The 12,895-nt window shown below is 41.3% G+C and overlaps 1 protein-coding gene across 2 annotated transcripts in view; it reads right to left on the bottom strand.

Annotated features, from left to right (window-relative positions):
• Window positions 1-4,002: 4,002 nt before the first annotated feature.
• The window catches only part of GATAD1 (GATA zinc finger domain containing 1), a 111,979-nt gene continuing 103,086 nt past the window's right edge, over window positions 4,003-12,895 (bottom strand). The window contains exons 5-6 of one of the 2 annotated variants that reach the window (XM_078663644.1): window positions 12,468-12,651; window positions 4,003-4,526 (exon numbers count right to left, since the gene is read on the bottom strand). In XM_078663644.1, coding sequence (XP_078519770.1) covers window positions 4,336-4,526; window positions 12,468-12,651 — 375 coding nt within the window. In that variant the 3' untranslated portion in view covers window positions 4,003-4,335. The remainder of the gene's footprint in view (window positions 4,527-12,467; window positions 12,652-12,895) is intronic. The other variant, XM_078663645.1, reaches the window with a different exon arrangement.

The following is a 12,895-nucleotide window of genomic DNA, read 5'->3' as shown; positions in this document are numbered from 1 at the left end:
ACTAAGAAAGATTGACCCTGCTGTCATAAATACTTTTAACTAAAAAGGGGGTTGTGGGGGGTGTGTGGTGTGTGTGGGGGTGTGTGGTGTGTGGTGTGTGTGTGTGTCTGTGTGTGTGTCTGTGTGTCTGACGCAGCCGCATTTTATGCTGATGACCTCATGTAGTTTGTACGGGACCCAGGTACGAACCTATCTCCATTGCTGCGCGAGGTGGTACGATTAGGAGTCTAAACTGGTCTCACCATCAACTGGACTAAATTGGAAGAATTCTCATTAACTCCGGGCACTACTCAGATTGACATTGACTTCCCACTGCGATGGTGTACGGACCCCCATAAATATCTGGGCATTTTTCTGCATTGTAGTATGTCTGAAGTGATCCTCCTCAATTACCGGCCAGAAATAGACAATCTTACCACGCAAGTTGAGCGATAGATCAAGCTCCCCCTCTCGAATGCAGGCAGGATTGCCATCTTGAAAATGGTCGTCCTCCCAAATTTTTTATCTTTTTCTAAATATCTTTATCGCACTCACCACAAAACATTTTGACACACTGAGGGCTTTGATTATCTTAGAAAGAAAGAAAGAAAGAAAGAAAGAAAGAAAGAGAGAGAGAGAGAGACTGTGAATAAAGAAATAAGGTGTGTTACTGTAACCACAATGCCCTTGGTCCCTTTATGGGATTGTTAGTAACCTAAAAGCAAATTTTTTTATCCCGATTACACATTGACTAGTGTTTTGCAGGGCTACAATAATCGGTCTTTCACATTCATTGCTGGTGCATTGAACCAAGTTCTCCTGTCACCTCCGAGTGGCAAAACACACCTTGTAGAGTTACACCAAAGTTGTACCTTACGTAACACATCAATGCCTCTATATCCTGTTTCTGAGGTCCAATGAAATGGGGCGGTCTCTCTATTTAGAACCAATCACTTGTGCAAAGAATATTAATGGGCAGAAGATTGGCCACAAGTACAGAGCGGCCTTGACTTAGCGAGACATTTCGCTGCTGATCAGGGAACTGCAGCAGCAAACGTGGTACCGATAAGGAGAGCACAGGTAGATTTGGTAAGGTCATCAATAGAGTTTAGCGATGGGAGCACCCTCAACCTAGCAGACAGCATAGATCCTGCCCTTCCCTCTGTGGTTGTGCTCCAGGAGAGGCACGGGCAGCTCTATAGATTCTTACGTGGGGGTAATGCAGTGGGTGTACTGCACTAGTACCTGCACTGAATTGTCCCGCACCACTTTTGCAACTCGTTAGGGCACATGTAGATAGGAGGCCCATTGCCTCAGATGATGTACATACAGCTATCCAATGGTGGGGGCCAAAGGTCCTGCAGCGTCATGTGCACAACCCAGTAGTCTACATCAAAAGGAGTGTGAGTGCAGTACTTCCTTGCACCAGGATATTGCACCTGTTTGAGGCCTACCACCCGCAGCGCTCTCGTTGAGACACCAATGCCAGGGTCCACTTTGGGATTGAGAACTAGAGCAGCTACGATCACCCTTCCACACCTAGCCTACCGGAGGGCCGCCAATGGGCTGGTCAATACAAGCCGACAAGTTAGCAGCCACAACATAACAGGCCCTGGGTTCCACCCTCCATGCCGAATGACCCGGTGCGTCCATATGAGAATGGAGAAGAACTTTGCAGAATATTTGGAGCAGACTTACAGGTCACCAAGAGTTTCAGCACAGATGGCCTATGTCCTGCCGTAACATTACCTAGTTGGCATAGGATTATGCCTTCAGATGTCCATAGCCTAAATACTGTGCGCCCATCTTGGTGTCTGACACACACACAGCATCAGATGAAATGTTTTTCCACTAAGCAAGATTCATCCTAACAGTGGATCTTCCATTCATGGGAGTAGTAACACAATTAAGTAGTCCATTATTCCGTGGCAAAACAGGCCACCTAGCTTCCGAAATATCAGTCATCTTATAAGCAATTTCTGCAGAATCGAAAGACAAATTAAAAGTTACTCTAACTGGCACACATGTGGGCTAAACTAAATGTTTTATGTACATCTCTGGCAATGTACCATACATTGGCCTGTGTTGGCCACGTTAAGACAGGCAAGAAGATCAGTATATAAAACTGAACCATATGTGCAAAGGAAATTTATTGTGCACAGGCAACTTTAACAGAATGGGTTGATCTTAACACTTAATCTGCCAATGATCATGCAGGCAACAAAATACAACCAGACACATGCACTCTCCTATCATTACCAGAGCCAATTAATGGTACTATGGCAGCAGAGATTAAAAGAAGCACTTAAATACTTCACATAAAATACCTATACAACCCCAACAAAGACAGTTTGGGGGCCAGCACTTGAGATGTTGATAGAGTCAAAAAATGTAAGCACATGAATAATTTTCGCCATCATACATCACATATAACCTCGGAGCATTATAGGGTGGTACACCTACTGTTGACTCAGTCCTGGAATTAGCAGAAAATGCTACAACTATACAATGGATGATGTAGGATCATATGGTTTGCAATGCCATTGAAAAATGTCACTAACTGCTGCCAACCAAAGCAGGAAACCAAGACACCTGGTAGTGAAACAGGAGGTACATGTATAGTAACAATGGCTGCCAGTGGCAACAGTGAATACGCGTAAACTGTGTTACCCAAGCGGTATGCAAATTTGAAAGAGATGCAGTTTCGACTGCTACACAGTAATAACCACAGCCATTTTGCATCATATTGTGGTATTCTCTTTACACAAGTGAGCACGGTGACAGCCAAGTGCAAAGCGGAGGGCCGGGGGGAGGGTCTAACGTAGGACTAGACACATACCATATTTTCTGGATATTCCCATAATATAAGTTTGCATACACAAACTCAATAGAACAAATTCACACAGTAGGGAGAGAAGTATCCATGCTGGATTTTCTGGATAACCTCCAACTATATACATTAGTTCCAGTCAGTTTCACTTTGTGCAAATCTCATGAAGGTATTCTGAAATCTGCAGGTTCTAGCAGGGGCCTTATCTCCCAGTTGTACTGAAGGGGAACAGATACATATAGATGGAGGCTTTTTATACTGGATGGGATGAAGAGTTGGAAGACCAGGTCACGAACCAGGAGTGGAAACGTGCAAGCACCCAGGTACAGAATACAGCTAGTTATGAGCAACTTAAGCGTACACATTTTTTTTTATCTCCCCCAAGCTTACTTTATGCCAAAGCGCCTACGTAAGATTTTCCAGAACCAATCCGGTGACTGCCCCATATGTAGCGGGACACCTGCTCACTTCCTACACATGACGTGGGGATGCCCTAAAAATGGTGAAAAATCTAAGGGTAACAGGAAATCAAGTTGAGAACTGTCCGACACTTCTTTTTCTGCCGTCTCCCGCTAAAGGGAGGAAGATAAAGTACAGGTGTGCTTTGCTTGGAATGGTATTGGCTAGGCGATGCATAGCAGTCCATTGGGCTAGGACTGCGCAGCCGCCTTTTGGCCGGTGGAGGGCAGACCTGCTAAAGAGTGGGCAGTCTCGGAGGAATAGACAGAAAAAGGTGATTGTGGACGAGCACGCAGAACGATCCTACATCATCCATTGTATGGTTGTAGCATTTTCTGCTAATTCCAGGACTGAGTCAACAGTAGGTGTACCACCCTATAATGCTCCGAGGTTATATGTGATGTATGATGGCGAAAATTATTCATGTGCTTACATTTTTTGACTCTATCAACATCTCAAGTGCTGGCTCCCAAACTGTCTTTGTTGGGGTTGTATAGGTATTTTATGTGAAGTATTTAAGTGCTTCTTTTAATCTCTGCTGCCATAGTACCATTAATTGGCTCTGGTAATGATAGGAGAGTGCATGTGCCAGGTTGTATTTTGTTGCCTGCATGATCATTGGCAGATTAGTCCATGGAGTAAAGCTGCAAAGTTGTACTGTTGGCATGTTAAAGTGTTGTCTTTTATTGAAAAATTTCAATAAAAACATTATTAAAAAGTCGATATGACATCTGGAGGTTTAGTGATTTTTTATAGACTTTACTTTACAGCGTACAGTATATTTTCTTTTACAACACAAGACTTTGCAAATAAATAACTTTTTGAAAGACAAATACAACTATTTATAAATATTAACAATAGCGTTTATAAAATCTATTTAGAAAAAGTGTATGCACAATTTACAAAACTATTGAGTAGCATGTTTTAACTCACAATTTTAAACACTTGGATTTTTCCAAATGTGGTACAAATCAATTGATGCTTTTAGTAACAAGAACCTTGAGAGGCAGTATATTGGACACAGCTGATCTTTTGAAAGCACAGGTCAGAAGCAGTTCATGGAATGGCTAAAGGCTGTTAGTAACATTTTCCTTTATTGACATTGCAGGAGTAGGTCCAATTCGAGTCCAAATGTAACCTTTCTCAGGCCGGGTAGGAATGGTAGGAAAGGGGGACGATTTAGATTTGAAATATTCTGATGGTGCATGGCAAACAAATTCCAGGTACTCAATTTTTCTGGGTAGATCTTCATCTGGCCCTGAAAGCAAAACAAAAGTGAAACTAATAAATGGCTAGTCAGTTAATATTGAGATTTAATCATGCAGAGTTTCCTTTTGTCACTAGCTACTAGATTTGCTTGAGTTTCGTTAGACCAAAACAACAAAGTCCAATTCGAGTAGCAGCATAAATGGACTTATAGAGGGGGGACAGTTCTCCATTAAGGGAATCTTCACTACAGGGACAACACTGAATTGTCCTGCTCACACAAGGAATCCCTGAACACGTTTTTAAACAGAGATAAACACTTTCCAGGTAAAGGAAAATAGATGCTGTGTGGAAAAGGCAATATTCGCCATACAATTTTTTTTGCCCAAAAAAACCCAGTATATATATATAAATTCCAGTGAAAAAACAAAAATTAAAGTAGTGACATTATAGTTAGAAATTGTCAAAATATCGAACTTTACATGGAAAAAAACCCCAAAGGTTAAAGGGATGTTACAGTTAGGTGAAAATGACTCATAAAACATGCTATTTGAAACTAACAAAACCACTAAAATTTACCAGTTCTAGTTATCTCAAGTAACTATAACTTGTACCCTAAAGTAACTAGAACTCGTGCCCCCGCCATGCACAGTATTTTCAACAATGATGGCATTTCAGATGTGATTTGGGATGTTCATCATCAAGTAAGGTTTATTCGGTTAAAAGGCGAACCATAAAAGCAAGCATAGATATAGAAATTAATTTAAAAGGAGGGTAAGCCTCCGTAATAAACTGTGCAAACAAGCAAAAGATACAATTTCATGTTATTAATTCATTCATAGAAACAAACCACTCCGTAAAATTAGTTTCTTGACCCAGTACCAAATAAGCATTGACCTTGAAAGGCAGAGAAAGTTAAAAACGTGTTTGCCATTTAAATAAATGAAATAACCCCATCAATTAGACGATGCACACAATTAATCAATCTTGTCAACTAGATAAGGCCATATACGTTGCAGAAAGCTCATTTATCCACCTTTTTACTGGCTTTAACCACAGCAGCAATATATCTGTACATACACTTGGTCAGTTTGTAGCAGTTGCAGATACATCAAAGCTGCTTTAAATGCCAGACATTAAGAGACCTTAAGCAAAGAATTAAAAGTCTGAATTCTCTGCTCTCGGATCAGGGATGTTATAAATGTAGTCAATGAGTAGGTCATGAGTGATATAATACGCGAGGGCACAAGTTTTAGTTACTTTAGGATACAAGTTATAGTTACTTGAGAGAATTATAACTGGTGAATAGGAGTGGTTTTGTTAGTTTCAAATGGTAGGTTTTACGTGACATTTTCACCTAACTATAACATCCTTTTAACCTTTGTTTTTTTCAGTGACTTTCTACTTTTTTCTATGTAAAGCTAGATATTCTTACAATTCTTAACTAGACCGTCACATTAACGTTTTTTCCCAGTGAATATCTAGGGTTTAATTAACATAAGTAAGATATCCATTGTAATGCCTGGGGGTGGGAATGTTCTGTTGAGCTGCCTCTGCCCCTCCCGTCTGCCCTGGATGGTTCGATGGCTGTCGCCTGTCCATGCCCCCTCCACCCTGCCTTCCATTGTACGAGTTCCATTCACCTATCCCTTTCCTCCTGTCCTCCATAGTCCATTTTGCTGCCACTTGCATCTGCCCTCCAAGCTCTGTTGTGCTGCAACTGCTACTCTTGCCCTCCCTGCGTGTTCTCTTGGAAAGTCCTTGCTCTCCGTCTGTGTCCAGCTTCTATCTTTCCCTTCTGCCCTCCATGGTCCTTTGTGCATGGCCCTGGCCCGTCTCTTGCCTGCCATGGCCGTTGTGCTGCCACTAATTCTCTAGTTTGCCATGCATGGTCTTAAGTGCTGCCACTACCCCCCCCCCCGCCCTGTATGGTCAGCTTGCTGCCCCTCCATTGTCTGTATGTATGCCATTATAGTCACCCTGATGTGTGGTGCTTCCAGTGCCCATCCCGACCGCCCTGATGGTCATTTTGCTGGTCCTGCCCTGCCCCCTTACCCTCCATTCTGCCTTCCTTGGTCCATTGGCTTGCCCCGGCCCCCTCCCTTTCGATCTTCATAGTCTATTGTGCTGCAACTACTCCTCCTGTCTTTTCTGGTATGGTCAGCTTGCTACCCTTTCCTCTTTGCCAGCTCCTCTCTTTTGTACTGCCCTACCCTCCTGCTTGCCATGTGTGGTGCATTGTGCTACTGTCGCCCCTGGCTCCGAACCTGTAAGGTCAGTTTGGTGCCCCTACCCAACTCGCTCATGCACTCTATTGCCAGAGTACATGTCCCTACCCCATACCATACATGCCAACCTTTTGAACTTGGTAAGAGGGAGATTTTGAAAAACAAACTCTGGGAAATTGATTTTGCCCATTGACTTGCATTAAAAAAAGAGGAGAACTTAGGTTGGAGGCTGCTAAAATAAAGCCCTTTTGGGCTTAAAAACATTGGAAATCTGCCTGAATTTGGTGTGTTGGCATGCATAGTTGTACTGCCACTGCCTTTCTTGACTGTCCTGCATGGTTGGTTTGTTGCCTCTGTCCCCCCTCCCTATCCGCTGCCCTCCTTGATCAGTTGTGCCAGCACTACTCAGTTGTGCCAGCACTATTCATACCACCTACCCAGCATGGTCAACTAGCTGCCTCTGCCTCCCCACAGTGTTCTAATGACAAACTAGATTGCGAACATTCTATTTTTATTAAAGAAGTGTGACATGCCTGAAGACATCTTGATGTATTCTAAGCTGGAATACCTAAATCATTATAAATATTAGGGTATTTTTCTTAGAAAAATTACTGTTAGTGCTCTAAAAAACTAAAATGAGGATACATTCTCTGGAGTTCTCTAATTGCGACAAAGCGCTTTTAAATTATTTACTATATTTATGTTTGTTTATCCAGTTGATCACTTGATTATGTGTTGCACTTAGGGAGAGGATATGGCGTTATGGCCAGAGATGCTGACTTTGCAACTGGAGAACCAGGTTCGAATTTCAGCACTGGCTCTACATCCTGTGATTCTTGGCAAGTCACCTAATCTCCTCATGCCTAAGCCCAAAATGAATGTGCCCTCATCTAGTGCAACAAATGTGAAGCTCCTCAATACTTTCGAATCAAGTCATGCTATATAAAACTGCAAACATTATTTTAAAAAAGGTTTTGCAAACTTGTGCCATGGGGTATACTTGAGCTAAATTCGGTTTATATTTCTGCTACATTTGGGCTCTTTTGTCTCTGGTGGCCATCTTGTAAAACAATTGTTATGAAACTCCTTAATTTCTTAATTTACTGCAATGTCCTCAATAGAAAATGCTTTCAGTTTTCTACTTCAATTCCATCAAGATGACGTTCAGATGTGCGACACATTTGTCATAGATTCAGAATATTAACCCTCTAGTTGCTCAGAACAATGTGATAAAGCTGCTGATAACTAAAGAGTTAACTGGCAGTCTGCTGCTGATATTAAAAGTTCAGGTTTCAGTCTGTATATCAGAATGTTTGAAAGAAATAGAAGAAACTGATATTTGAGAACTCATTTAAAATGTTTCCTAATTTTGCTTTCTACAGCACATAAATTCTATGACCAAATGTAAACCCTAATTTTGTTTCATTCTAAATGAAATGTTTTAAGTATAAGGTTCCCAGTTTATTGTTTTCACTTATTTTTACAGATAAATACAGACAGAAAACAATGTGTTTCATGTCTGTATTTATTTTTAAAAGCAGAAAAATACAGAAAATTGTGCTTCTAATGAGTGACTTTGCATGCTGCCTGCTGTGAATTCCAAGACAACAGATGAGCAGATAGATAGCATGGGGAGTTAAAACACAGGTTAGGTTATCTTTAAATGCAGGTATATATTACAATATATTTGTAGTAAATCGCTAACATTTACCCGTGGGTGTAGTGTTTTGCTAAATTTGGCTCCCGAATTTGCTAAAATGTGACAGACATCAAAGTATGAGTGCATGTTAATCAGTTAAATAAATGTGGAAATGTTCCAATTTTGACTCCACTTATTCACAAACCACTAAATAAATATGGATAAATACTAATAAGGTGGGCAAAAAAGTACAGACGGAAATGTAAAAATAAAAAAAAGAAAAAAGAAAAAGGAGCCCTATTTAAGTATTACGAGTTTGATTCAATCACGATGGCTTGACGTATACCACACGTTTGTCATAAGTAAGACTGTTAGCACTCTTGTTCTTTAGAACACTCTGGGGAGGCTGCAATAAAACAAGGGGAATCAACTGACAGGCTGCTCCTGATGGAAGTACATGCTTTACTGAGAAGGTCAGACTTTATTCTCACATGGCTAAAGGTAGTGTGAATTTACACAAAATATGCTCTCATTTTAGCTTCTGGTGCACCTTCCATAACCTCTATAAGAAAATCATGAGAAAAGGTTCTCTCAAACACGATTTGTGAAATCCCAACACAAGGTTAGCATTTTCCACAGAGTAAAGTCATCTAGATCACACCATAATTCCTAAAATTAGTATGGTACCACCAACAAATGTTTTATATTGTACTAAAATCTATTATCACCCTTTATACGTCCTTTTTTGCCCCTCAAAACCGGTCATTCTCCACAATGCATTTCAAAGGGAACCGTGTACTAGAGTCTTGTATCAGCTGCCTCAGAATGTTGTGGTCAGCCAATAAAGGTGAGGGAAGGGTTCCATTGGGACCCCACATCCCCTTTGGGGTCTGGGTGTTCTCACTCTTCACTCTTAACTCATTTTTTATCTTATTCATTTACAGGACACAGTTCCTAAGTTCACGAGTCTTGTAATGGAAGCCACAAGATATTATTCAGGTTGAAACCAACCAATTAGGGTTGACAAGTCCCCTTTCAATTGGCCAATCAGAGCATATCTGGACATCAACTGTCTAGATATAGCATGATTTTTGACTACCTTGCCAAAAGGTGATGGGGACGGGAGTTGTGCCCACACCCCCACTTAGCAATGCCAAAGATTGTTGCTGATGGATATTAAAGCTCGCTGCTGAAGGTTCATTGATTTGGCTGAGTGTGCTCATTCTAACAGACCAAGAATTCAGACTCCCACTCCATGCAGAAATAAATTCAACAAGAGAATTAAATTTAGGTGGAACGGAGTGTTAGCAAAAGCCCTGGCCCATTTCAACCTTAACATCACTATAATTTAGGATTTCTTTTTGACTAGATATCGAATTATTCTTATAGAATCTAACAGACTTCTCACCAGTAGCAGTGTGTCTACAACTGCACGATACCATCCATGCTACGCTGGAAAAAAGTGGGAACAGGCTGAAAATTCATTCCAACTGTTAAAATTGAGTTTGACTGTGAAGAAAAGGTACTGTAGATGTATATTGATACATCCAGGGCATGAATAAATGAATGAATGAATACACACACACCTCGAGGTAATAGGAGGGGTAGTTGGGCTCCAAGGACGTCCCTGGGGGCCAACTACCCCTCCTATCACCTCCATTAAGTCCCACACAGCGGGATTCCTAAAACGTCTTTGGAGGCCAAGCCCCCTTTTCCACCACTCTGTAAACGCAGCTCCGCTCGTGGTGCACTAATGGTTGGGGGATAAAGTCCACTTTACTCCTTAGGGGCCAAGAAGCTCTCCTGCCGCCTCCTGTAAGTCTTACGAAGCTAGACTTCTGAGAGCCGCAGGCCCAGCCCCCTATTTCCACCACTCTGCAAACGTGATCACTAGTTTAAAAAAAACAAAGAAATTCACTGAAAAAAACAAAGGTTACAGGGACATTAAAGTTAGCAAATAAAATTAGAAAAACCTTAGAAATTCACTGTAAAACCAAAAGTTACATGGACGTTATAGTTAGCAAATACAGTTCAAAAAAATCTTAGAAATTCACTAGAAAAAAACTCAAACGTTACAAGGACATTATAGTTAGCAAATAAAATGTATAGAGCCTTAGAATTTCAGTGAAAAAAGCAAAGGTTACATGGAAGTTATAGTTAGGCTGACCTTTCACTCATACAAAACCAGAGAAATACAGCCGTTATATTTACAAGAGTTAACTATAACTCATGCCCCCGCAATGCACTGCTTATGACCTTATGTATTAGATCACGGATTACATGGTCAGTGACATCACTGATGACATCACCCACAGCATCTGATGCACTCATTCACACACCTATAGAATCTTTTATACACCCACTGCCACTCCCACACAACCATTCACAAACACAGAGCTATACAGAGTACTTACACCCCCAATCACTGATTCATAGATCTACACACACTTCTACTCGTTCCCCCATACTGCCACTCATACACCCAATCACTCACTAATACAGCCATTGACATGATACAGGCATTCACACACTGAGTGAGTCACCCATAGAACTACTCACACACCTAAACACTCAGCCATACAATCACACAGCCTCTTACCCAAACAGTTACACAAACCCACTTACTCATACAACTAGTAATAATAATAATAATAATACAGAAATTTATTGAGCGCGAACAGCTACCTCTGTACTCACTCACCAATACAGACAGTGACAGAGGCATGCACTCATCCATATAGCCGCTCTCATATTCACTAACTCACGCATACAGACACTCACCTATACTGCCATTCACATACCCCGTCACTCACCCATACTGCCATTCACATACCCAAGTACTCACCCATACTGACACATGGACTCAAACATCGACACAGCCATACAGACACTCACTCACACAACTTCTCAGACACACACACAGTGCCCCGAATGGCCACTGACTCACTCATCTATACAGGCAGTCACACACCTCGACACACACACACACCTCGACACACACACACACACACACACACACACACACACACCTCGACACACACACACCTCGACACACACACACCTCGACACACTCACACACCTCGACACACTCACACACCTCGACACACTCACACACCTCGACACTCACACACACCCCAACCATAGAGGTAGTCAGACAACCAATCACTCACCCGCCCATGTAGCCACTTATGTACCCACCAACAGACTCATACACTTACTTAATCATCTGACGGACAGATACACTCATTTACGCACCCAGTCACTCACCTATACATTCACTGAGCCACCTAATCACTCACTTCTACAGTTAGTCATGCACCCACTGAGTCATCCATACAGACACTCATACACCCACTGAATCACCAATACACCTTAGTAAATATATTTAACACTCAAACTTTTTAAAAACAGTCAGTGGATGAGGTCATCACTGATGTCATGAGTGATGTCAGTGACCATGTCATGAGTGATGTAATGTCTGAGGTCATTAGCAGTGCATTTCGGGGGCGCGAGTTATAGTTAACTCAGGTAGCTATAACGGTTGAATTTCTCTGGTTTTGTACAAGTGAAATGTCAGTCCAACTATAATGCCCCTGTAACATTTCTTTTTTTCACTGAATAAATATATATATATTTGTTCTATGTGCAATACTGTTGCAGTTCGGCTCAACATGCGATGGGGGGAGGGGGGAGGAGGGGTGTGTGGGTGGGGTGTGTGTGTGTGTGTGTACGTGTGTGTGTGTGTGTGCCTACGTGTGTGTGTGTACGTGTGTGTGTGTACGTGTGTGTACACACAAACATATAGATCTACCCAACGTGGACACTTCATGGTGATGTAACCACAGCGCAAGATCGTATGTTAAGCTGAACTGCAACAGTAGTGCACATAAAACAAACTCAAACATTAAGTCCTCCAGGATGACTGAGTGATCTACCCGAAACATTTGAAAACAACTGAGCTATGCATTTCAAAATATCCTAGCTTTCCACAAAACTATTTCCCAATCTGCATGTTCTTTCTACAGCAACATTTGTTATTTTTAAACCACCATTTACTGGAGATTATCTAGACGGAAGAGGTACAGTTTAACCTATGCTTCTGTACAGTTAGAAATATACACGTTACCTATGATGTAGGATGCAGGGTCAAACTGGTCTTTTGGGCTGGCTAAAGTAGGAATGAGCCAAGTTAGTGCTGCACTCTTCTCACAGTACTGATCCTGAATAAAACCCCTTATCTGGGCATAATATGCTTTTCCATCGTGTTCATCAGTTACAGAGACAACATCTCCAATCTGATAATACATGCCCTGAAATAAATTTACCAATAGTTAATTGATTTGTGATTCACAAATTATCACATTTTGTTTCAAATACTGTTCACTTCTGGATGGCACACACATTTTAGTACAAATGAATAAAAGAGCTTTTAAAGTTTGAAAATAAAGAGGTACTTACATTTGAAAACTGTTATAAAGGATACCTTCTGTAAACTCGCAAACATTGGAAGATTTCAGTGATAGTGCTCTTTTCAGCAAGATACATAATTTCAAG

Source organism: Lissotriton helveticus, chromosome 10, assembly GCF_964261635.1.
Source record: "Lissotriton helveticus chromosome 10, aLisHel1.1, whole genome shotgun sequence".
Classification (NCBI taxonomy): domain Eukaryota; kingdom Metazoa; phylum Chordata; class Amphibia; order Caudata; family Salamandridae; genus Lissotriton; species Lissotriton helveticus.
Note: the sequence above shows the minus strand (reverse complement) of the source record. Positions and strands in the feature narration are given on the sequence as shown.